The 27143-nt window shown below is 41.1% G+C and overlaps 1 protein-coding gene across 2 annotated transcripts; it reads left to right on the top strand.

The window, feature by feature from the left end:
* The first annotated feature begins 335 nt into the window (after positions 1-335).
* Positions 336-27124, top strand: fmn1 (formin 1). 2 transcript variants are annotated; one of them, XM_065963519.1, is made up of 19 exons: positions 336-419; positions 1471-3251; positions 6395-6573; positions 11959-12067; positions 13868-13929; positions 14625-15370; positions 16310-16451; positions 17242-17329; positions 18299-18360; positions 18454-18542; positions 18669-18798; positions 19005-19151; positions 19792-19851; positions 20303-20423; positions 23991-24083; positions 25178-25229; positions 25786-25935; positions 26379-26460; positions 26760-27124. In XM_065963519.1, exons 2-19 carry the CDS (start codon positions 1559-1561, stop codon positions 26802-26804), a joined length of 4050 nt encoding a protein of 1349 aa, XP_065819591.1. In that variant the 5' UTR covers positions 336-419; positions 1471-1558; the 3' UTR covers positions 26805-27124. The 2 variants fall into 2 exon arrangements, with proteins under 2 accessions (XP_065819591.1, XP_065819592.1); XM_065963520.1 differs by lacking the exons at positions 336-419; positions 1471-3251; positions 6395-6573 and adding an exon at positions 9452-11819.
* The last annotated feature ends 19 nt before the right edge of the window (positions 27125-27143 follow it).

Below are 27143 nucleotides of genomic sequence, written 5' to 3'. Positions count from 1 at the left end.
TGATATTTTAATTCAGGAGTTTTATATATAATTGAGAAATGTTTCTTACTTTAAACTAAAGATAAAGGAGAAGCCTATTTACAGACTGCCGCTTTTAGAGCCTCCGATTCTCAATGACACCTAATGGTTATACTCATTGTCATTTCTGTTCATTCAGCTTTAAATTGATGTTAACAGGATTACACCGGTCAAAGTCAAATCCCCCCCTGAGCAAACACCGTCTGGTCGTTCACGTGCGCCTTAATTGTGATCTGACCAGCCAATGAGGATCAGTCTAATTCTCTCGAACAGCGCTGATTGGATGGAACGTTTCACTCACTTCAGTGGGCGGGATCTTGTCTTCCGTCACATGCAGTGTGTCGCTCTGATCACAGCATGAAGATGACCCGCTTCCTCATGGAGGGATGCCACATATTTGAGTAAGTGAATAACTGTAAATACACCTGTTACTGTTAGTGTGTGTCTAAGAAAAAGCTTTGGAAGAACACGAGCAGTGAGACTTTTTTAAATTGGCAAGTCAAGCTCTTACCCGTTTTAATTTATTCAGTTTTTCTATTAAATTTGTGGGACAAGTTCAGAAGTTCTTTAACGCTGTTTTCAGTTAACTGATATTTCCCCTATATTAATGTTAACATAGGCTAACTAGTAAACAACTTTAAAGGCTTTGGTATGCAAATTATCTTTGCACAAACCTATACTGTGTGTGTCGGTGTGATGCATCAGTCTATGGCATTGTTGAAATAAATAATTACATCTTTACTTCTTTACCTAACACTTCAGGTCAGAATAATTCAATCAAAAAAACATACTTAAGTAATGATAATAATAGTCATTTAACAAAAGTGGTCCTGAACATGAAAATATGACGATGTTGGGTTATAATAATTAATGCGTTAATATGTTTGCTGCTTCCTTAAGGTCCAGTATTATTGGTGTAGGGCTGCAGCTTTACATTATTTCTTATCATGCTTATTATACTGTTTGTTTTTGTTATACTGGGTGAATTATTTGGTCCTTAAAGTTCCTGCACATCAAAACTGCCACAACAAACACTGATACATTTGAAAAGCTTGTTTTGACCAACCATCAGTTCAAAACTCTAAAGTGAATTACGGTAGTTAAATATCAGACAAGACTATACAGATACCGAAACTAAATACCCTCATAGGAGAAGCTCAATCAATTTATATTTATGTTAAATATTGCCCTAAACATTTGGCTTGGTGATAACGTGCCGGTTTAATGACTTACTGAAAAGCAGTCCAGCTTTACATTTGTACCTTTGTGTTTTTGGGGGAAACAAATCACAAACCCATTCAGCATGGTTTTCTATTTAGTCTGATTTTACACACCTTTTTAATGTATATAATAAGAACTTAAAGGTCACTTAAACTATAATACAGAAGAGAAAACTCACCTCAATGCTCTCAAAGCATGTGTGACATTAACTTTTTTTTAATCTTCTCATAGCCGGACTCTCGAGTGGAGAAAGTAACTCAGAGGAATCCGTACATAAAGGAATCATCTCCGTCTTTATCTGTGCTTTTAAAACAACATCATGGAGAGCGTTCATAATAACTTGCGTCTCTACATCCCGATCAGCGAGAGGAGCTGTGTAAGTCCATCCCTCTCTGATTGCAGGGGCCCAACTCCCCCCTTTGAAGCCCCTCTGAAGCACCAACAAGGATTCCCCTCTAATGAGGAGGGTCCAGCTGAAACGCCGAAGCATGATCAAGCAGACAACTTCAGCCAGGCGGACTTTGAGGAAACCCTCAGAGCGTTTGAAGACTCTTCTGAGACTCGCTTGCTGACTGAATTGTTGTCGTTGTGTTTGGAGAGTCAGGAGTTCATGAGCATGGGAAACCAACAGGGCACCAAGATGAAGTCGAACATTTTAAATGCACAAAGTCGGGATATGTTAATGAATTCTCCGAGAATGCAGATCCCTCTGAAGAGAAGGAAAAGACTGGATGATCACGATTACAACAACACCTTTCAGCAAAACCTAAAGATGACGCCCAATACTCCTCAGGGTCTTCTGCAGGCGAGGAATCTCACAAAGCTTCAATTAATGTGTTCTCCTTCTTTCGGGGAGTGGGATTCAGAGGAGAACGACGCAACCTTTGACACTCCTGCTCCCAGAAGAAAGAGAGTTATGGGAAGTGAAAGATTGTCCGAGGAGAAGAATCACAGTCCAGAGGAGGGGAAACCTACTTGGAGAGTCAAGCTACCTTCACATTTTCATACGTCTTTCAACAAGAAGGGCATTTATTCTCCGAGAGATGACGTGTCCGAGAAGGAAAGATGTGTACCCCCTGACTCGGATACAGAACTCTCCGAGTATGACAATGATGTGTGCTCAACGTATACCTCCCCTCCAAGTCGAGAGTTGTGCAGGAAGGCAGAGCAAAACACCAGAAGCGTTCAAGAAGTACTGATGAACCAGGAAGACGGATACAAGTGTAAGGAAAAGAACGGAAAATGTACAGGGGAGAAGTCCTCTCGATGGAGGTGTAACGAGATGGAGAAGGAGGCTGCAGCGCAGAGAGTGATGGGCAAGATCCAGGAGGTGGAAGGGATCATACGCCGAGTGAGTCACACAAGTTCAGACTGGATCAAAGACGACAGCGGTATCTCCGGTGGACGTGTGGGTGAAGGGCAGAACGGATCCTGGGCTGAATTTGATTCCCAGCTGGAAAAGCAGAACAAAGAGTGCAATGTGGACAAGCCCCTGATGGTGGAGGAGCTCCGAACACTGGGTCAAGCTCTGAGCCAGAGTTTGAGAGAAGTCCTGAAGATGGAGGAAGCAGAAGTAGATCCCAAGAAGACTTTTAAAAAGCCAGACCTTGGACGATCAACCAGAAGGCCGATGAATATGTCGGGGCAATCTCGACGTTTCACTTCTACCTTGCCCTCTCCTTCAGCAGGGCGAGAAACCTCCCCGTGTCCGTCCCCACTCCTGGATGATTCTCCAGGAGAATCCAGCGGTTTTGAAGGCCTGTCCCCCATCCTGTCGCCTGTGTTCACATCCAGGCAGCACTCTCTCCTCTTTCCTGGGTATCCCAAAGAACGGACAAGCTCAGAGGATAATGGTATATTCCCTCGGGGGTTTATAGGCAGCGGAAGAGCCACCGCTTACTCTGGAGGGACAGAAACTGATCAGAAGAAGAACACAATGTGGGAACAGAATCAGACTCAAACATACAGAAGCACAGGAGAGACTGAGGCCTGTCCAGATCTGCTCTCTTCAGGTAATAATGCTCCTCATGCTACATTCTTACAGCTTTTGATCGTTAGCTTCCACTTGTCTTTGCATTGGAGGGTTTCACAGTTTCTTGAAAAGTTTCTGGATTTGTTTTCTTAGATGTAAAACAAACATAAATGTTATTTCCTTTAGTGTTTTCTAACTTTTGAGATTTGAGTCATTTTTTTTATATCATCTTGTTGCTCCCTCTTCTTCGATAATGGCACCACTTCTTATCACCGAAAAAACATGTCCTTTGTCTATAAACTGATATCAGCTTCTGACTGCAGAATCTTTTGTTCTGACAAGGTTTTTGATATCTGAGCAGTTCTTGTTCACGTTTGTTGTCCGACTCTGGACCAATCTCATTAAAGTGTTGTTGTTTTTATGATGATCCTTTAGGGTCTTTTACCTGCATCAGATAAGAATAGCATAAATCGACCCTGAGGACTCTATCTAGCCTCCGTATATGAGAATCCTGCTCTACCAGTTTAGTCAACTGATGCCCAATAACTGGGATTTTATTGCTTGCAAAAGAAAACTCAGAAGAGACAAAGAGGCATCATGAAATTGCCAAAATGAAATCCCAGAATCAATCTTATTTACCTTTTCATTTAATGCAAATTTTAGAAAAGTTCCGAGCTGATCAAAGACTGCAATATTAAGAGATTTATAATGTTCCTCTAGCTTGTTCTATATGTTAATCATTATGTGCTTCATGGTCAGTCAGTCGGTCAGTCAGTCAAAAATTCCTTCTAAGTTTCAGCTACATTTAAGGTGAATCTGCTTGCATAGCAGCATGACGTGAACTTTTATCATTTGGTCGGTGATGTGAACAGAAGAGAAGGAGTCGGCTTTGTTCATGCTGAGTCCCTGACTGTCAGATTTACACATTGATTAAGACGCTTTGATTTTACTGCTCTGAACTCTTCCTGCTGGTGTCTGCTCTCATCCACTGCTTTAGTCTGTCTCTCACACACACACACACACACACACACACACACACACACACACTGTCTCTCTCATCACAGCTGCTGAAGACGACCTGAAGGATGTCTGGTAGTCTGTTAATAATGACCTCTTGCTGGTTTGACACACCAACACTTGTGTGTGTGTGTGTGTGTGTGTGTGTGTGTGTGTGTGTGTGTGTGTGTGTGTGTGTGTGTGTGTGTGTGTGTGTGTGTGTGTGTGTGTGTGTGTTGGTCTGTGAGTGTGATTGTATATTCTCTCAGGCGTAAAGTTCTGTGGAGCACCTGATGTTGATACCCTCAAAGTGCTGGATTGGCCCTGACCTGAGTCGGCCACAGTTACCACATACAGTAATTCTACAATTCATTTAGCGGACGCTTTTATCCAAAGAGACGAACATGAAAGTGAACAGAGTGTCTGATGAGGCGGCACCAGTATGGGACAGATGTCAGCGATAAGGATTGCCATGTAGAGGTCCAATGTTTGAGGGGCAATTATGTGCAAAAATCAAGAACATAATCAATGCACAGTTTCAATTAACAGCAAACAGAGCTAATGAAAGTGCTCATAAAACTCAGTAATATGTGTAATATGCATACGGTATGTTTAATTAAAAACAATGTGTTTTACATGTATAAAGCCTTCAGTGAGATCAGTACAGAGTCTTCAGCACTTTTTTAGGAATTGAAAGCTGAACCAGGCCCCGCAGCGAGACATCTCTCGGTCCCAAATAGGATTAATTCTCTGAGCTTTGTGAACACAAACACATCTTCAGAGGAGGATGATTAGAGTGAGAGCAATGAAACACCATCAAAGCCTTCTGAGGGGTTACTCTCTAAAAACCTATTGTTCTGCTCGCTGTGGTCACATCGAGGACAGATAACACATTTCCATAATCTGCCTTTGAGGAAAGTTGTGCATCCTCCCCAAAGTTACACATCTGGCTATCTCAGCTCTCTTTTCTGAAATAATATAGATTGGCTGATAACTACCTTCCTCTGTGCTAAAAGGCAAGTGAATCCCTGGATCAGGAAGAGGAACAAAACAACCCTTGTTTTAAAGGCAGGGTTGGTAATTTTCTCCAGATCCACTTTTTTTTAAGATGTTGGTTGAAATTGTCTTTAGGTCCTGACAGAAATTAAAAACTCACGTTCTCTGAAAAAGAAACAAAGAAAATCCGTCATCTGTATCAGTTTGTAAGCCTGTTAAAACTTTGACCAATGTCTGCCACGAGGTACCAATCTGATGAACCAATCAGACGCCTCCCGGTCTCCCTGCTCGTTCTCTAACCCCGTGTGTGCACTAGACCACACTCAAAGCGCGTCACCGATGGCCGTTGTAGTGTTTACTTACCGCTGAATGAGACATGAGACGACGTCGTTTCCACACTATGCAAGCGATGAGCTGAGGTCCGCTTCTGGACAAACGGCGCTCGTGCATGTAAGTGAGGGGGCGTGGCTTTTGAGGGAGAACAGAGGGGAGGAGGCGGGAGCACTGAGGGAATGCTACTTTCAAAATCATGCTCGTTTTAGAAAATGACCAACCCTGCCTTCAAGGTCAAGCTGTCTTTGAACACATCAGTTTTAAGCGCAATATTTCCATCCAAATGTCCCCGCTTGACCACATGTTTCCGCTTGTGGGCGCCCTAACTCAAGCCTTTTTAAACTGTGAAGAGAATTTAGTTGTTGTTTTTTTTTAGTGCCCCCTCTGGACAAAGCAATAGTTCGTAAAGTTCTTTGTTTTTGTTTTTGAAATGCAAAGAAATGAAGAGTTTGCTCTATGACTCGAGCTGAAGTTCAGTCTCATATCCTCATGGTGACACCAAAGCATAACACACAAGATTTACTGCAGGGCTCGACAACAAACACATTTTAAAGAGGGCGATGAATAAAGCACTTAGTTGTTAAAGGTTTTCAGTTTTAGCTTTAACATTTTCTAAATGTTTTTTTCCTGTATGATTCTTGAATCACTGTGCTGTTTATTCAGTGTTCATACATAGTTTTTGTGTTTCATCTGTTTTTACAACATGTACTTTTAATGTTCAAACATTTGACACGATTTTCAGAAAACTTCTTCACATTTCAACATATAATATCAGATTCTTTGTGATTAACTGGATCTGTCTCAGAAACAAAACCAGTTGTATATACTCATGATGATCCTTCTCTTTTATCATGACAGACGAGGCTCTGCAGAGGCAGGAGGAGCTCTGGCAGCAGGAGGTCGAGGAGTCTCTCTTCAGCTACAGCTCCCTCTTTGATCCCTCCAGACCCAAACATGTCGACTTCCTGCGCATCACTCCCCCCGAAGATGACATCGTTGATACACCGACATCTACACCTTTACCGCTGGAGTTTAGGGTGAGTAGCTGAACAGATCTGATGTGGAAGCCTCTCTTTCTTTCATACTGTCTCGTCTGTGTCTTTAAAATACTTATCACCATGACCTAAAAGTCTGCAGATTTCAGCCAGTGTGAGGACATAAGAGCTGAAATTAGCTGCCATAGTGTTTTAAAAAGTGCACATTATAAACCCCACATCTGCTACAAAGTGACACTAAGTGACAGTGCATAAGGAGAACACTTGGAGGTGTTAATTATTGTCTGAGTCTCACGTTTGTTATCACTATCAACTTCATGTACCACATCCTGTGTTAAATCATCACTTTTTGGTTTTTATTTAGAGTGGAGCTTGCATGAATATTGAGGCCTCAGGGGTTACTTCATGTGTCAATAAAGGTATTTTTTTAATTATTTTAGTTCTATCTGAAGGCTGTAAGTCGAAAAATGAAACAAAACAGGATGGTTTGGAGGTATACCAGACGTCAGAAGCCCATATCTGTTTTTGGTCATTTTTCAGAATGACCCGCATGTAAATGGAGTAGATACAATATGGCCTATTGATGATTGTCCGCTTAAGGCTTCCATAGTTATTATCATTAACTATGTGGAAAAAGAAGTCTCACTGATGCTGATGCAGGTTCAGCAAATGATCTCATATGTTGGTGTGGGACAAAATGTTCTTTGTGGTTACATAAGAAGGATTGAGTGTAGGTGCATTGTATAAGCAAAGTATCAGTATTAGCATGTAATGGTTGTTAAATGTTATTTAAGCTCTTAAGCTCCACATGTTTCTCTCTGTGTGTAACTACAAGTCTGAAGAAGGTGTCCCCGACTCATCTACTTCAAACATTAAGGGAGATTTTTTTATTGGTAGAAATACAGTCAATGATAATGTGATTAATGTTCTACTTATAAAAGTTTAACCCTGCCGTGCAAAAAGTGTACTAAAAGTAAAACTGGAAACCAAAGGAAACAACTTAAAGCAGAAGAAAGATAAACAACTCTTGAAAAACATTTTTCCATTAAAAACAAAACAGTCGGTGAAGCAGTTTACACACACACACAATAAGAACATGAAATATAAATATAACATGAATACTGGATCAGCAATTAAAGAAAATATGAATTGCATTTTTACACATAAATATAGCACGGCTGCTGGCCGACCGAGCTTTTAAGGTGCATGTCGACAGGTGCTCTCCATTGATTGGTTGATCGTTTGCTGCAGCTGCACAGCCTTTTTTGCCTTTATTAGATAGATAGGACAGCTAAAGTGAGAGAGGAAATGTTGTGAGTAGACAGCGGGGGATGACAGGCAGCAAAGAGCCGAGGTGGGATTCGAACCCACGACCACTGCGCTGAGGACTATTGCCTCCGTACATGGGGCGCGCGTCATAATCACTAGGCTATCGGCGCCCAGAAATTATAGTTTTAAATCTAAACAAACATTTTTTTTAAATTTAAAGTGAGAAAAATTAAATCGCGATAATTCTCATTGTTGTTTCATCTCCAAGGCCTAATTTTAAAAATGTTGTGTGGCATCTGAGCGTGTGCGAGCAAATCTTCTTCCTCAATTCAGAACATTTTAAAATACACAAACGAATATCAGCAACCGCATATTTTCTGTGAAGCCACCATGAGTAACTTTTCTCTGCTCTGTGTGTTGATCCGCTGCATACTGTACATGACGCTCTCACTGTGTCTGCGCCTGGACACAGTCTTATGTTTTTGCTCTGATTCTAATGCTATTCCACAGGATTATCTGTATTCATTCTCAGTCATTACATAAACACAGCTCACATAAAGGTCCCAGTGTGTGTGTGTCCCCCTCCTCACAGGAATGTAAAGGCTCTGTATTAGGAACCATGAGATTAAGTGCAGCTAGCTTTTGACGCGACAGCAGGGTCCAGGCATGTGTCTGAGTACAGTAATGTGACGAAGGGAAACAGTGTGAGGACATTCAATCAGAGTGTTGTCATAACGGGATGTGTCGCTGTCCGTCTGCTTAATGTGACCGTGACGCACAAAAGTAAACAAGGGTGGAACCGGAGAATAAAGAAAAACACTTACATGATGAAGTGGAGGAGAAAGTTTGGAGTGTCATTACGAGTTTTTAATTATTTATGAGTTCAGGGGGGGAAAAAAACTCTTCCACCTCATGCAGGTTGAAATGTGTGACCTAGCCATCGGGTCGCTGTTTTTGTGCTCATGTATTGAGAATATTACTTTTAAATTTTCAACATTCAATGGCTCTCCTTAATCTATAATCTTTTCTTCTTCTTTTTTTACATGTATTTTGGGCATTTTTTTAATGCCTTTATTTTAGAGACAGGACAGTGGAGAGAGAGAGAGAGAGAGAGAGAGAGAGAGAGAGAGAGAGAGAGAGAGAGTGGTTAATGACGTGGGAAAGGAGCCACAGGTCAGATTTGAACCCAGAGTTGCCCGCTTGGAGGACCACAGCCTCTGTACATGGGGCCACTAGGCTACCAGCGCCCCTCTTTTTATCACTTTCTACTCGTCTTCTGTGTAAATCTGTATCAGCATCATTTTTAATTGTTATATGATGTGTACTTTGTCATTTCAAAAGCCTCTACCAACCCACTTTCATACACAAAGGATGTTAAAATTGCTTAAAACTATGGATTAGAAACATTAAATATCAACCATTAAAATGATTTCTATGACACTTAGATTAGAGTATAATTTTTGACTGATGATTATCAAGTGTACGTTCTGTGTGTATCCACAGTAAAGATTTAAAGTGAGCTGATTAACAGTGTAGTTTGAGTTGAACTCTCTAAGACTCTCAGATTAGCCTTGTGTCGCTCTGAGACCTCCCAGTACACCGTTGCATCTACAAGCCAAACGTTTAACCAGTGATCCCTGGCAGCCCTGTTTACCCTCCTCCACCTCTGGGTGTGGCGTTCCTCCTTCTGCCGCAGATGGCTTTCCTTTTGGCCGTATGGCTTCGCTGGATCTGTCAGGGTGTTGTCAGGATCGGAGGCTGAGGACACCATCTGCTCCCGATTACACACTGTGACAGTGTGCAGCAGGCTTCTGTAAACTCCTGCAGAGAGTAAAAGAGGAGCTGCAGGGGGAAAGGAGGAAAAAGCTGAGGAGGGAAAAGCGCCGACTTGGACGTGACTTTAAAACCGCGGAGGAGCTGAGTCATGACCGCCGGGAGCTGGGGAACGATCGCTTTTCCCATTACTCTGAGGATTTCTCTGCTCTTATTGGTCACTCAGAGTGACTAACTGCTGCTGCTTGTTTGAGGCTCGGAAATGATGTTCTCTGTTTAGACACGAAGGAGCTGTTGTAGCGGTGAAAGGACAAAACTTTTATCTTTCATAAAGCTGGAGCGGATAAAGGTTGGACTCTCAGGAAGCTACTTTATTTATGGAAACAACTCTTGCATGATCTGTTAACTACTTTCTGAATGTACTGCATGCCAGAACATCAGCTGTACGTCTCCTGAAACGCTGTATTATAGACATAAAATGATAATATGTTGGACTTCAATATCAGGTTCAAGCAGTGCAGATTAAAACCACTCTGTTGACATTGTGTGAAAAAGAACTGCCTGCTCCCTCCTTTTCTGGAAAACGTAGCCACTTTGACTTCCTGAGTGACTCCAGAAAAATGGAGGAGCCACAAGCCATCCTGAAATTTTTCAGGGCCTTCACAGAAGAGGAAAAAGAGGACTTTGTGAAAGGAGACCCTGAGCTGATCTTTTACCAAAAGACGAACGAGGACAGGAGTTTTGAAGAGGAGCTGGAGAACAGCGGGGGAAACCTTTCATATGTTATATTGCCTCGAGAGGGACAGGCCATAAACACTGGATCTATAACCGGGAGAGAGGGAGAGAATGGGTTAGGCATGACAGAGGAGGAGAGGAATCATTTCAACCTGAAAAGCATGGAGGCAAACATTAAGAAAGAGACTTTTGCAACACATCAAGAGCAGAGTAAGATGCCAGACAAACGTTGTGATGAAGCTAACGGTCGCAGCAATGTGGGTCGTCGATTATCACTTCACAAATGTGCGTTGGATGAATCTTCGCAACCAAAATGTCAACTCATTTCAAAAAGTGACACAAAGACAGACTATGATCGTGCTGCAGCGCTTAGTGTCAGCCAGGATGTTACCAAAGATGACAAACAGAAAGAAAGGAAAGACAAGCAAAACGTTCAAAGCCAGGAGGAGTTCGCGAAAAGCTCTTTGAACGGGGATGTTTCCGTAGACCCTGAGGATTCTGGGAAAACTCGAGCATGTACACTGCAACATGTCGTGGTTGCGTTAAATCGTGCAGAACCTGCAGCTGAGGAACGAGTGGAAGGAGAAGAAACAACGACTTCGGAGCAAACTTCATTCTGTAAAAATGAGGATGAAGAGGAGAGGTCTGGTGAGGAGGATAGCGAAGAAGAAGAAGATGAAGAAAATGACAAAGGAGAAGAAAGAGAAGAAGAACACAATGAGGCAGAAGGAGAGGAGAGAGAAGAAGAATACGAGAAGGAAGAAGAAGAAGAGAAGAGCGATCACTTTCCAGACTTCTCTGCCCAACCCAACCGTTCTTACAACCCAAAACGAGCTTCCCTAAATATCCTCAAAACGTCTCCACCAGGAGCCAAAAACCCTCCACCCGGATCCACCATAACCAGAGCTACTTACTCTCCAGGCTTTCACAACGACAAGCAGATCCAGCTGCCCGCCCTCTTCAGCGGCCTGAGGGTCCTGAGGAAGGGGGTAGTCGGGCCTGCGAACAACGCCGTGGCCCAGATCAAGTGCTCCTCTGAAGGAGCGAGGAGGGAGATCTCCGGGGAGAAAAACGGATGGGATGCTAAAGTCCACGGAAGCATCCTGGATCAGATCTCGCAGTTCCTGAGCCGGGAGAAACGAGGGGACGAGAAGGACGAGAAGGAGGAGAAGGAGGACAAGACGGAATCGGAGGAAGAAGAAGACGAGGAAGACACCGGAGAGAAGAGCGAAGAGAGCCAGGAGAGCGAGACGAAGGAGCCGGAAACAGAGGAGGATGCAGAGGTTACGTTTGAGTCCTCAAAACCTCCAACCGTGTCCAGTGCAGAGGCAGCGTTTGACGCCTTCAAAGCCTTCTTCACGCCAAGGCCTCTGAAGAAGGACCCAGCGGACAAGGCAGACCTGGAGGCGATAAGGAAGAGGATTAAAGCGGACAGAGACGTGTTGAAAGCGCTTTTTGAAAGAGCCCCCAATAAGACGCCGGAGAAGAACGACTCGCCTCCTGAGTGCAAAGTACGGATCGAGGGTCACATGACTTCTAACTTGTCAAGAGAGACATTGTTTGAAAAGTATCCTGGATGTGAAGATGTTTAAGCTCCACTTGTGAAACATTCTTTTATGAATCTGTTTTCTGACTTTTTTCCTCTTCTAGTCTGAGGCATCCACCCCAGGAGAGGGCGAAGAACGAACTCCCGGTCGTCTACAAAACGTCTGGCCGCCACTGAAAGAGGAAAAAGTTGGGCTGAAGTATACAGAAGCAGGTACTTTACGCATGTTATACAAGATTTTACTTTATTGTCTTCCCTATGAAGATACACTGATGTTCTGGTGGCGTTTGCTTGACAACGGACTTCTCTGTAATATGCCAAAAATAAAGCAAATAGTTAATCTTTTGAAAATCCATTATGTAGAAAATCTAAACAATGAAAAAACAAAACGAGCTTGTACGTTTGATCAAGGCAACACAAACAATACAGAGATGATCTACGCTCATTACAGCCATGAGACAAAGACGTTTTTTTTTTTAATTACTACGCTTTATTTTTAAATGTAAAACAGAGAGTATTTATCATCTTTGCTGGAGTAAAGGTGACAGATGTTACTTAAAGAGGGAGCAGTAGAAGTAATTACAGTGTTTGCTCTGGGACATCATGAGGTGGATTTAATATCAAGCTCCACTGCCGCAATAAACACGACTACACCCTGTGTGTGTGTGTGTGTGTGTGTGTGTGTGTGTGTGTGTGTGTGTGTGTGTGTGTGTGTGTGTGTGTGTGTGTGTGTGTGTGTGTGTGTGTGTGTGTGTGTCCACACTCTGTGTGTGAGAGTCTAAACACAGGAGGGTCACATGTCACAGACTGATTCTTAAAATCCCAATAAGACTCTATAAGCTTTAGGTCACTAAAGTTGTTTCATTTAAATGTAATATTAAAACTTTTTATTACGACTTTGTCAAAATAATATTAAATCAACTTGATGACTCTCGTAAAGTGACCACGTCGCGTTTAACGCCAGAATAATGTGAAGAGGGGTTACTGCCCTTTGTGATGTCACAAAGGTAAAATGTCCAAACGGCCTGTTTTGAGCACACATTTACTGAAAAAGTGGAGCAGGAAAAAGATAGAGGAGAGGATGGACATTTCTCATTTCTCATCTCATTTCTGGGGGGTCTGTTTGTAGACTAGGGACACATATGAGTGTTAGAAAAACATGGTGAAGTGTGTTTTGCATAATATGTGACCTTTAAGCTTCAGAAGTCTGACCATATGTTTTTTATAATAAGTAAATTTGCATCAATCTGATTACATATTGGATATTTCTTCAATATCTATTTCTAAAACACACAAAGAGAAACGTTTCTATACCTGGGTGTTAACTATATGTTTGAAAAATAAGCATTCTGCTCATCAAAAAGAAATTTAAAGACAGAAAGAAAATGCATTTATCACAAAGAATTCTACGTTCTGGTATTATTTAAAAAACACTTGTTAGAACTTTCTACTTTCACAACAAGGCTGAATGCCTAAGAGGGTTTGTCTAGCTCTATTACAAACATGGTGCTACAGCTAGCAGAAACCCAACATCGCTTATATCGCTTCACCTCTAAGACAACTCGTTTGAATAGATTACCCACTGGGCATGTTTAAGAATGAAGAAATCATCTAAGCAGAAATATTGTAAGACTGTGATCCGTGTGTTCACACTCCCGTCTTCTGGAGAACACTCCTTTTGTAAACACAATCATTAGACTGTAAAGTCAACTCTCTCACTAACCATGGAATATGTGTAGTCATTCTTTAACAGATCAATATTTGCTTAGATAGATTGTCCAAGCAGCCAGCGAGCGGTGTACCTGAGGATAGATTTGAGGCTCTGCTGCCCCCTGCTGGTGGAGGGTTGAATTGTTTTTGACAGTAGTAAAATAACATGTATTAATTAATTTGATTTAATTATAAATAAGGCACTTTCTTGTAATGCAGCTGTAATGATGATTACCTGAAAGAACATAGAGCTGTTATCAATGTATTTTGCCTTCATCTTTCTTCTTCTGTGTTTCCTGTCAGAGCACCAGGCTGCGCTCCTGCAACTGAAGAGAGAATGCAAAGAGGAGCTGGAGAAGCTGCAGGTCAGTGAGGAGGAAAGAGTCAGGAGGTGAACCCTGGTGTGCTGCAAAAAAAAACAAAAAAATGAGTATGCAGAGAGGAATGATGCTACACAGAAAATGATTAAAATGATTAGCCTAGCTTAGCATTAAGACTGAAAAAAAAGGAAAGTCCGCTGAACAACTACCCGTCTTTTTGATTTTTAGTTCTAGGGCTTAAATAACATAAAGCTTTTTTTTTAAATCAGTGAGCCGAGGCTTGTTGTTTCCACATGTTTCTACGTGATGTTTCCTTATGCTAAGCTAACTGGCTATTAGCTGTAGCTTCATTTCTACTCTGCAGATTTAAGAGAGGTATTCATCTTTATTTTTTAAGTCCAATATTTCCCAAAAGAGTTCCTCTGTAGAGAACATGAAATACTTCACAAGGGGAGGAAACAAATTCAAATTAAGTTAATTTCCCCCAAAATGAATTGAGACAAAAAGAATGTAGAAAATGTCTTCACAATTATTAAACAATAATAACTACAGAAGTGAAATATCGCACCAAATATTTGATTTATTACAGTGGATATAAGGTTTGTTTTTTTTCCAATAGTAAACAGATGCTAGAAATGCCTTCAAAAATGCATAAACTGAAGATAGGTTTGTGGTTTTAAGAGGTGAAAAAATAAAGATTGTTCAGTCCTTGTTGACAGTCACTGCAACATTATTTTCAGGAGGACTTTGGTCAGGAACTTTCCAGACTGAAGGAGGAAAACAAGAAGAATGTGTCCTCTCTGGAGCTCAGTCTGTCCGAGCTGCAGGCTGAGCTCTCTCAGGCCGGGACTCGCTGGCGTGGTGAACTCAGAGATGTCGCCGTGTCAACAGGCGATGAGTTTCTCCACAAGTCTTTCCGCACAGTGTGCGTCCAGACGGACAGAGAGACGTTTGTGAAGACGCCTGAGGACGCAGAGGGGTCAGGGAGAGTCTGCTCGAGCCCCCAGCAGCCCAGGGTGACCCCCAAAAAGCTGGACCTGGCTTCTATCAGCCTCAACTTGGCCGGGCAGAGGGACGAAAATGTGTCTTCCTCCTCATCACAGGACCCTCCCCCTCCCCCTCCTCCTCCTCCTCCTCCCCCTCCTCCTGGAGCTCTGCCACCTCCATCAGATCAACCTCCTGCACTTTCTCAGACAACTCCACCAACCAAAACAGACAGTCTGCCTCCCCCTCCTCCTCCTCCACCTCCCCCTCCTCCTCCTCCTCCATGTTCGTCCTCAAACCACACGCAGCCGTCAAATGGTCCTCCTCCTCCTCCTCCACCACCTCCGCTATTTCTTTCCACGCCAGGCTTAGCTCCTCCACCTCCTCCTCCTCCTTCGGGTGGGGGTCTCACAGTGGATAAACCTCCCAGGAAACCAGCAGTGGAGCCCTCCCGACCAATGAGACCTCTTTACTGGACCAGAATCCAGATCCAGGAGAACAAGTATGTTCACAGACAAACAAGTGAATGTATCAATTATGGTAGATGTGACATGCAATTAGAAAAACAATAGTGCTCTCTGAGAGGGGAGATGAGTGTTGTAATCAATATAGCAACCTTTTGTAGACTTCTTTTCTGCAACAAACCCACAAGATAGAAAAAGATGTTAAAATATCAAATGTCAAGCCAGATGTCAAATGTTTTTTCGGTGCCAAGCTGCAGCCTTCTTCACAAGACGAGAGATTCAGAAATCAATCCTCGGACTAGTTTGTAGCCGGTTTTTAGGATTTCAGAACTAAAGCATCTGGACCAAATCTTAAACAATGAAAGAACCTGACGAGATTTTTTTTTTAAAAAGTCAATAAGTCAACAAAAGGAAATTTGTTTTCATCTCTTCTTTAATTGTTTCGACATTTTTCGGGCACAGACAACCAAAAATTTGTACTCCATTCTTCTGAGATTTTTCTGTGTATCATGGATCATTTCATTTTATTTGTTTATGTAGTGTTTGTCTTGAAAATATAAACATTATGAGTCCTCCCCTGAGTTATTAAGAAAAAAAAGATGCAAATATTTGATTCATTCATTTTTCACCTCAAGGCTCAGGGTCACTTCTGTCCTGATTCTTTGAAGTAAACATGGATAAGATCGATCTCATCCTGGTTCAGACTGTTTCAATGATTGCCACTGGGGGGCGCCAAAACCACAATTACAGTTTCTCAGGACTGCTTTAAATTAAATACAAACGTCATTGTAGTGATTCAGAAATTCAGCAGTAAAATAAGATTAAATTGTCTGAAGCATCAACATTACTGTAACAGTGAAGTTTTATTCAACCCGCTGAAAAGCTTTATCACATTTTGTGTTTGTGTTCCATCCTGAATCCAGCCCTCTGATTGGTTCAGGGTGATCCTGATCAATGTGTTTCTTCCCCCCCCGCAGTAACAACACGCTGTGGAACGTTCTAGAGGAACCAAATATAATAAATTCCGTCGAGTTTGAGGATCTCTTTGCCAAAGCCACCACACAGCCCAAGAGGAAGCCGCTGGCCGAAGCTTATGAGAAGAAAGCTAAAGCCAGGAAGGTAAAGAGCAGAGTTTACTTCTACGTCAGCTTTTGTGAAGTTATTGCAACTCTTTGATTGTCCACTAGAGGGGAGTAGATGCTCTTAAGATGAAATGTATCAGATCGTTTGAAAACTTCTCAAAAGGCATTCAAATTCAGATTGAGACCAAATAAGTACAAACACTCAATTCATATTTTTCACTTTTATACTCCCTTTAAACCAGATGTTTTTAATCTTGTGTCTTTTTTTCTGTGCAATATTTTTTCACTCAAATCCATACATTCTGATTGGTCACATTTCTTCACCTGGTTGTCCTTAAAGCTTTTACACTGCTTTCAGGACTACAGCCTCTGCACATGGGGGGCACAAGCTGACCGCTGGGCCACCGACACCCCGATTACCTCTTGTTGTATTTTTTTGTTGTCTTTAAGAGATACTGTTTTAATAAACTTTTTGCATCGTGGGTGTCCTGGGTTAGAATCCGGTCCATGGCCCCTGTGTCTCATGTCACCCCACCTCTCCTCCCTGATTCCTGACACTATCCACTGTCCTGTCTCTCAACAAAAAAAAGCATAAAAGCCTGAAAATACTATTTTTTTAAAAACATGAACAGAAGCTTTTCTAAAATGTTTTCAGCTGAGCATTGAAGTCAATCCTTTATTCCTGAAAACTGGAACACATAAGAATGCCAGTGCATTAGTGTGGAGCATTAAATGACTTTCCATCACACTGATGAGTCACTAATGGATTCTAGTGATCAGGCGGTCATGGTAACCGTGTTTGAATGTGCTTCTGTGTGTGTTGTCAGATCATTAAGCTGCTGGAAGGGAAGCGCTCTCAGACTGTGGGCATCCTCATATCCAGCCTCCACCTGGAGATGAAAGACATACAACAAGGTGAGTTATGGAGCATTTTAGTAAACAGGTCACGTCCAGGAAATAAACTCTTTCACAATGTTCATGTAGAAAAGGTTAATACGATTATAAAAAAACTTTAATATCCAGAAGATGTTCTTTGTGTTCTTCAGTTGATTTAATTCACTTTTATTTATAGTTTTAAATACCAAGAGCTGAATGAAATGTTTTGTTTCAAGCTCTCTCTTGTTGACATAATGTCACTGTTTGTGTAAAACCTGAATTCTCCAAACGATACCTGATAGGAGATCACCAGCTCTTTCATCCATTATAACCAAATCTTAAGAAAAGAAAACTCATTAATTATTTTTTTAAGTACAAAAATATTTGAGGATTGAACGTAAAAATACACTAAGGTTATCAGCTCTTTTCCATCCATCACAATGTCTTGTAAAATGATTGTTCAATAACTTTACATTCTTGCCGTTGATTTGAATTTCATGTCACCAAAGTTGATCAGTTGACAGGTTTTGTTTTTGTAGCCTGCAACCGCAAAATTGCTTTTGTGTGACTTTTGAATAAATCTAAAAGATAAAGAACCACAGCTCTTGTCATGATGTAATCTCACATACTGCACATCAGCTGATGATTGTAGAGCATGGCTCAGGCCCAAAGATTCCAGCCCGAACCAACCCAACCCGTGCACGTTCTGACCGACCCAAAGAGGCCCGTCTCGATAAATGTATTTATGGTCCCGAGCCCGACTAAAACCCCACACTTTTTAAAGTAAATTGGCTTTCATAATTGAATTTTGAAGTTGTCTGATTGCCAGATATCTGTTCACATGAGATCTAAATGAGCATCAGTGCATCAGTAAGGAGCATAAACTTTAGAGCAGCCTTACCCAGCCCAAGCTCGAAGTCAGGCCTCGGGTTCTGTAGGGCTCGGGTCGGGTTGCAGACCTCTTTTATGTTCTGTGTTAATCTGTTCATTTCTGCTTTTCTTCTGTAGCCGTTCTGACTGTGGATCACTCTGTGGTGGACTTGGAGACGATTGAAGCGCTGTATGAAAATGTGAGTATTTCAGCAAAGTGAACTGCAGTTTCATCACATGTGCGTTACTACTTTTATGAACTCTTTATGTCTGTTATATCTTCATCGTGTCAGAGAGCGCAACCTGAGGAACTGGAGAGAATCCAGAAGCACTACGAGACGTCAGAGGAAGAGGAAGTGAAACTGCTCGACAAACCTGAACAGTCAGTATCTCACTGCGCAGACTGCAGTATTTGTAGAATTCTGACAAACATGAGGCATGCACATTGTGAAGGAATAGACGTAATCATTGCATTTCATCCTGACTGTTGGATGCGTTTGTGCTTCAGGTTCCTTTATGAGCTGTCTCAGATCCCAGACTTTGCAGGCAGAGCGCACTGCATCATCTTCCAGTCGGCCTTCATCGATGGGATCGCATCCATACAACGCAAGCTCAACACCCTCTCTTCCGTCTGTCAGGTAGGACAAGGTCCATGCAGGTTAATAACGAGGTGTAAATACAGTCAAGTGTGTCAGATTTAGAAAATTGAAATGCGGTTTGAAAACAAAATATTAACAGTGGTTTTGCTTATTCATCTATGCTTGTATATGTGTAATAACAGCGATTGTCAGTACCTAACCTTTAAATGATTGTGTGTTGATCGTGTGTGTGTTAATGTTTTTAGGCTCTGCTGGAGAGTGACGGTGTGAGGGAAGTGGTGGGACTGGTGCTGGCTTTGGGGAACCACATGAACGGGGGCAGCAGAGTCAGAGGTCAGGCTGACGGCTTCGGTTTGGAGATCCTTCCTAAACTGAAGGATGTGAAGAGCAGGGTGAGGCTGTGATGACTGCTGGAAGAAGAAACTTCATCTCTACTGTTTATTGTGCTGTTAGCTCTGCACAACCGATCTGTAGTTTCCGTATGGATGGAAGAAAAGTGCAGTGTGTAGGATTGTGAGAATGAGAGCTTATTCACTACTCAACTGAGGCAGGATGTGGATAGCTGATGTGCAGGATGTGACATTACATAAAGTCAGAACTTCTGACTTTGCAAATGAAACTATTTTTATGATCCTGCATTTTTTGTATGTTGCAATAAACTGAAGAAGAACCACATCTGTTTGTTATGAAGAACATTCAGCAGACAAATGCTCTGTGAGTTGTTGCAGACATACTTCTTTAAATCAGGAGTATATTAATCCCAGGTGACCTCAAGCATTGGATTTTGCAGCCTGACAGGACAAACCCAGGGCCAGAAAGCTCCAAAACTTACATCGAACACTTGTTAATAACATCTAGCGGTTAACATCCTGCACACTGATATCATAGAACCCATCACCTTGTTAATAAAGTGCACATCATTAACTGGTATAAATCCAGGAGTATGACTGGGATGAAACAGTACTATACACACACTTAAGGTTTGACTTTTTGCTGATGCAGCATTAATGTGGCTCCTTTATTTTCTTTCAGGATAATCGTATCAGCCTGGTCGACTATGTGGTGTCGTACTACCTGCACAATGTGGACAAGGTATCAAGAAACACATTCTGTTCATCACACCCTGTTGTTGCTTTGTGCTTATTATTATTATTATTATTATTATTATTATACAGTATTATAACATAGCTTATTATTTGTGGAGGAAAATGGTGCCCTTCTAACCAATGACTGCAACTTTAAAATAATGTGCATTTTTTTGAGAGTTCAGTGACTTAAAAAAGGGACGAGAAAAGCAGAGATGATTCATATATTTTAATTATTTAATAAGTCAAACCTTCTAGATCATGTTTTATACGTGTCCTGTAGTAACTGACCTTCATTTTTAGACAGATTTTGTGACATCTGTACGTTTTAAATGAACACTAACTGAGGTACAGACATAAAAGAAAGCACACACACGTCCCTCCATTTTCAGATGCATATTTAAGCCCCTGATTAAACAATATTGTTTGTTTTCTCTCTTATGATCGTATTCCACCAGAACGCCGGCACTGACAACAGCATGTTCCCGCTTCCTGAGCCTCAAGACGTCTTCCTGGCAGCGCAGGTCAAGTTTGATGACCTCAACAGAGACCTGCGACTGCTCGGACGAGACCTGACAAGTAAGTGATGTCATTACCGTTGCCTTGGGCTCCTTCTCTGTAGTAACAAAAGCCTGGTACACAAGTCCTGAAGTTTCCAGGGTAAGTTGCACGTGTGAACACAAAGAGTCACATTTTTCACTCTGACTTTTTTTACGGAGATTCTCCGGCCAGCTGGATGAGCTGATGTGAGAACGCAGCAGGAAATAATCAGGAGAATTCACGGCAAGCGACTGAGAGGGGGTGATGAGGTTTAATTCCTGCGATCAATGCATGACCATAGACTGAATGCAAACTGCACATTTTTAACAGCTGCATTGTTTTTTGTTAATATTGTGATTTTGTCAAACTTCACATAGCGTTGATGTCAATCCCTCCTCTCAGGTCCTTAATATTCAATGGTTGCACACATTCCCCAAAAAAGACAGTCAACTTCAGCATCAGTGTAACTGAGCAACCTGGAATTTTATTATTATTTTTTTTGCCTTGTGGTCATTTTGTTGTGTGTTTTTGTTTGAAAACCTCAGGCAGCCTGTGTAACTCTATCACTCTGATTTTAAGACGTTCCCACAGACAAAACCTCAGCCCTGTCTGGCATCGTTTTGCCTCAGACACCCGCCTCCCCACCACTTTTTCCCATCTCACTATACTGGTTTCCCATCACTGGCCCCAACCATTGAGTTACTGTTTATACTTTAGAGCTGAAGGCCCGCTTCTTTGACCAAACCCAAGTTAGCCAGAGCCTCAGAACAAAAGATTTCCTCCTGCTTTCTTCGACTTCTTCCCTGCTCTTGTCTCTTGTGCCCATATGACGCTATTGGGCATATCAGTCACGTTAAAAAACAATGCCTACTCCTACATGTGTACGATTGTGAGCGAGTGCATTGTTGATTCCTTCTGTTTCATGTGTTTCTGCATGTGCATGTGTGCAGAGACTAGCAGGAGTCTTGCTGCTGATACTGGCATGGCGCCTTTCAGATCTCGCCTCTGATCCTCCCGCCCATCAGATCTGCCCTCGTTGTGCCTTTGTGCCCCTGTCGCCAGTGCAGGGAGACCATAGCTTCCCTCTTCTGTAATCTCCAGACCTCAAGTATCTCAGGTGTATCTGCATGGGCCTCTGCAGGGATCCTTAACCTGCCCTATGGTATCACCTGGGCTCCAGTGTGGCCCCCAGATGTGTGCCACAGATTGCTTTTTTTGCCTCTCAACACAGCTTTGTCTTATCTGCCCGTCTACTCAAACCAGCGTGCAATCTGGTCCGCCTGGCGCAGGGTCCTTTTGTTCCACCCTCATGCCTGGTTGAAGATCTGCTTCTTGTCGGTCTTCACTCTCTCTGTGTTTTCTGTGTGGTTGGTATGAAATGTTTCCCAACACAGTACAAGATAAGTTTGTCTTAAGTCATCTCTGTTGACTGTCAAAGGAAACGAGATCCAAAGACAGCATAATGTTAAATAAATACTTTTTCACTTTCATAAGCTTTTAGTCCATCAAAATTACTGCAAAAACATATCATTGTAACATATAAAGTGATATCTTACAGTCCAGAATTTGTTTTGGAGAGTCATCTCTGGGATTTCTTACTTAAAACTTACTGTAGAGGAGCTGCTTGTCAGTGCGTTCGAGCTGTTCAAACATCATTTAAAAACAATTTTAAAGTAAAAAATCATCTGTTTTGATCATATCAAAGGTTAAGAGTCTGATTTGACTGACATACAGGCGTATTGTAGCCAGGAGGCTTAAGGTATTAACTCCTTCTGGCCTGTTTCTAGATTTATGTCAATTTATTTTAAGGCAGCATATTTAATATGGCTACCACCTGTTGGGCTTCATAGCACCTCTTCTGAAAGCAACAAGTGATGTCACTGAGACTATGTTTTATAATCTATGATAACAACAGAATTTGTTGTCGTCTGTTTTTTTAAACTAGTTATAGGCAGTGTCTATAATGTCGATACTGATTGATATTTGAAAGTTAAAAAATCAGATATCTTGTAAAATGTCTCGCAAATTTTAATCCTAACACAATAAACAATGGTCAAAACGGAAAGCACTATACCTGCTTAAAATGACTATACCGATAAAGGTATAAACTATACTGCAGTACATGCATTTTATCATTTGGATTACATATTTTTGATTGTCTTTCTTTGGTTCTTTAGTAAGTCATTTGGCATATTTATACTGTTTTAATGTGACATATGGTTGTGGAGTGAATAATTTCTTTCCTGAAGACTTTCTGCTTACTAAATGTGGCCTGTGTTTTGTTTCCTTGATAGATTCATGTCACTGTTGGATCTGACAGGGGTATTACTGTGATTTATGAGGTGACTGATCCAAACATGTCATCATCAAAAACCCTCAAACCTCTTTAACAGAGCATTTATCCCCCAATGTGAAACCAAATGACTTCTCCTGTGCAGTTTCGGTCTCACATCTGAAAGCACCACACTCCTCATCCCTCTACTCTGTTTATGTGGAGGTCTGTAACCCTCTTCGGTTTGAAATAAGCAAACTTCTGTTGCGCACGAAAGGCAGACAAAAGAAAGAAAGGCTTTCCACACAATGCAGGGAGAGATACCCGCCTCAACAGTTTACACAAATCCTGAATGAAAACAGTATTCTTTTGTAATCTTATCTGGGAGATGTTGATCGAGCGTCGGGTTTGGGGGGTGGGGGGGGGGGAGACGGGGGCCTGGGCTCGGCTCCCTCTGCTGCCTCTATTATGACTGGCTCTGCAGACTGGCTCCTCTGATCCACTGATTGGACGCAGAGCCACATGGAGCCGCAGAGGAAAAGAGGGAGAGGGGGAGTCTGCAGTCGCCATCTCTGGGTGAATCTCTAAAATTGATATCTGAAAAGGAAGCAGTGCTGATAACCTCCTGCTCTGGCACAGGTGGAGCTAGTTTAACCTAGAAGTCTCTCATTTCTCTGTCTCTGATTCCAGGCCTCATTTTGAAGGTTAAAGCTGCAAAACTGAGGTTTAAAACAGGCTGTGATTTATAAATATAGATAAAACTATTTAAATATACAAAATGGTGTACCACAAGGCTCCTTACTGGGTCCTATTTTATTCACAATTATACCAGTCATTTATGTAGAAATGTAACAGACATAAAGTTTAAATTCTATGCTGACAACAACTTATGTACCCTTCTATATCTTCCCTAGTGATAACAATTAAAGAACTACAAGCTGCTTCCAGATCAATCTTTGGAAAGTAGGACTTGTACTTAATTCCAACAGAACATGATCCCTCTGCTGGTTAAAAGAAAAGAATATTGCAATACATATTTTTGTGATATCAAAGTGTGACTTATACAGCCTAATACAACTATATGATAGAGCATTTGTGTATCTGTCTTTATAAAAAGTCAAACTATATGAACTGCCTTCTTATTTGTGTGCTCTACTGGATCCTAAAAATCTTCGCTTACATAAACTTATTGTGTTAGTCTCTGTTTTTGATCAAAGCCATTTATCTGACCTCCACAGCTACAGTTTGTTTTCTCTCTCTCTCATTATAAGAAGGGTTAAATGTATTTTTAGCATGTTTTCTGAGCAATTGTCATCCGTCTTCCTTCTCTTAAGGATGTGAGAAAGACGTGCAAGAAGTTTGCTCTGATTCTCCTGAAGAACACCTGCAGCCGTTTAAGGACAAGATGGAGGCTTTTGTTGTCAGTGGTGAGTTATTCCAGTCTTACTTTATATCACACAGCTGCAGACCTGAGTGTTGCTTTTGCAAATTTAGTTTGGAAAACACAAACATTAGAAAAATGACAAGACTATGGGTTAAATTTAAGTTTTTCAAGTACTTACATTACTCTAGTCTACTGTGGTTAAAGTCAGATAATTGTATAGTTACTGCTATAAAGATCTTTGTCCTTTTTGTGTGTGTCTATGCGTGATTGTGTGTCCGCTTGAGAGAGATAGGATGGATCAGAGTAAAGGCTAGACACTCAGATAGGGATCAGACAGTTTTTGCAGTGACTGAAAGACTCCTGCAGGAGACACTCAGACATTGGAAAAAATAGTCATCCAACTAGCTTGGCCTTTTTGTGTTCACTCATCTTAAAATAAATCACAGTATTTTCTGCAGAGGAGCGCTTTACTACACAGCTGTTTGAAAAAAAATAGGTACATACCCTTTTGTGTGGCCAGTCACATGAACACAGTAACACTGGGCTGTCTTTTCATATTTCTAAATAATTCAATAAAAATAACATACAGTATATTTTCAAACGTTTTTTTGAGGTTTTTTTTTTTCAAACATGTGAAGTTAGCCTAAATGCAATGTTTACCTTGTAAATTGCAAAAAGTGTGTTTGAGGGGGAAACGTGTATCTTGAGACACTTGAATGAAACAAATAAAGTTTTGTTAAGAAATGTGTCTTTATTGTAAAAGTATTTCTCACAGTTTCACCATGTGATGAACAGAATCCGACTTCCTCAAAGATAACCGACATGATTTGTCAAATAAGACATGTATCTAAAGGAGAATCCCTCTAAATCAAAGGCAGTATGCACATCATTTGTGTAAATGGCATCACGATTTGAAAGTTGCAGTAAGAATGGGTTGTCTGATACTTGAATCATCTCATGACAAGTTCTCATGGAGTTATTACAAGTAACTTAAAGTACATTTATCAGCAGAATATATAAGCAGAGTCTCCAGAGGGATAACATATTATATTAATAATCATCCATTGATTTACGTATTTTGTTGGGGGGAGGGGGGATCTGGCTATAACTAAACTGTTTCTTTGTCTGATCATGCAGCAAGAAAAGAACACGGAGAAGCTTCCTATCAACTGATGACTGTGCAGAAAAGGTTGGAGAATTCAATCATTGTAATTTTATAGTAAATGGACTTGAGCTTGTAGAACACTTTTTTAGACTTCTGACTACTCAAAGCACTTTTAAACCGCAGGCCACCCATTCACACACTAATGGTAGAGGCTGCTGTAAAGTGTCCAAAAGTGACACACGCTGCCGCCGAAGTAGCAGCGAGGAAGAACTCAGGGTTAAGTGTCTTGCCCAGGGACACATCTATGTGTGGCTGCAGGAGCTGGGGATCAAACCCCGACCTTCTGTTTGAGAGATGACCGACTCTACCACTGAGGCGTTTAATGTGACATTTATGTGAATTCAGATTCTATGTAATTCTATGTAAATTTAAGAATCTACATACAACCCACATTAGTTTTGATAAAATATGAGATATCATAAACAAGGTTAAGAAAGGTGTAAATATGAATTAATGCAGCCAAAGAAAACTGTAAGTGATGGTTTGAAGTGACATCCCTCAACACTCAAAGTAGAGATACACCTCCACCTTGGTTTACTGAATTGTTTTAACACTTGTCTTTTATGTACTTGTTGTTCAGTTTTCAGGACTTGGTTCTGTACTTTGGACTGAAGCCCAAAACGGGGGAGAAGGATATGACCACAGATCAATTCTTCATGCTCTGGTTTGAGTTCTGTGCCGACTTCATGGCCAGGTGGAAGAGAGAGAACAAGACCATCTCTAAAGCGAGGTACCGCATGCATTACTGGAACCACCGACAGTAATTAAGAGGATGAAGTTTTAGGTTCAGAAATAAATAATCTCAAAGGACATTTTCTGTAAATTCAGAAATGAAAACAGTCTGCTTAACTGTTTGTAACAAAAAGTGTTGGTTCTCTGTGATGGTTGATATATGAGTATGATTTAGTCAGCTTCAACTTCTGTAAAAATGACATCAGTGAAGTGGCACAACTTACACCATTGAGGGTCAATGTCTGCTTCTTTTTGACATGCCTGAACTGAATTTACATTGATACAGACCTTCATTTATCCATAACAATAATAATAATAATAAGCGTAACTGAAATGTACTACGTTATGGTGGATTAAATGTAATTGAAAATGTTTGAAATTGTTTTTTATTTATGCCAAAGTTGTTCCCAAACCCTGAACCAGTGAATTTGACTTTTCCAGATTAAAAGAGGCTCAGCTGTCCGTGAAAAGGATCACATCGGTGAAGAAAGTGGAGACCAGGAAGATCAACCCCAACAGCCTGGTGAGACTCACTTCAGTCAATACGCTGAAAACAAGCAACTTTTTTTTTAATCTGTGGGTAAAAACATACAAGCAGGAATGTCCTAAAGTACATCTTTAAGATTCAATATAAATAATAATTCACCATAAACTAGAAATCCACAGAAAAGGTTGTGTTTAAACACTAAGCGCAGAGCTTTAAGAAATGCACAGCCCATATATGTCTATGAAATCCAGATTCTGTTTTGCTGCGTTTATTGAATAAGTAGAACGTTTGTTTTTTTTAACTCCATAACTCTGTACATGTTTGACTCCTAACAGAAAGAGCGGCTGCGACAGAAAGAAGCCAGCATGTCTTCAAATTAACTGATTAAGGAGGCGAAACAAGCGGGATCCCTCTGGACGGATATACCACACCACAATTTTTTATGTTTTGAACATCCAATGCAGTTCTTCTATCCATCAGCTGACAGCTTTACGATATAGATTTTACTACTTAAAATGTAATTACATTAAAAAGATTGAAAAAATGTTGTGCAATATGTAGACTCGAGATATTCTTTGTACTGTATAGATTTGAATAGATTCTCACATTATCTGCTTTGATTCTTACATGTACAATCTCATCTTTACTTTAGCTTTCTGATAAATACTTTTTTGTGTATTAAATCCAACCTGAAAACATGTGTGAATGTGATTTCATAG

The sequence above is a fragment of the Labrus bergylta genome, chromosome 15 (assembly GCF_963930695.1).
Source record: "Labrus bergylta chromosome 15, fLabBer1.1, whole genome shotgun sequence".
NCBI classification, from domain to species: domain Eukaryota; kingdom Metazoa; phylum Chordata; class Actinopteri; order Labriformes; family Labridae; genus Labrus; species Labrus bergylta.
This window is presented reverse-complemented; position numbering and strand designations above follow the sequence as displayed.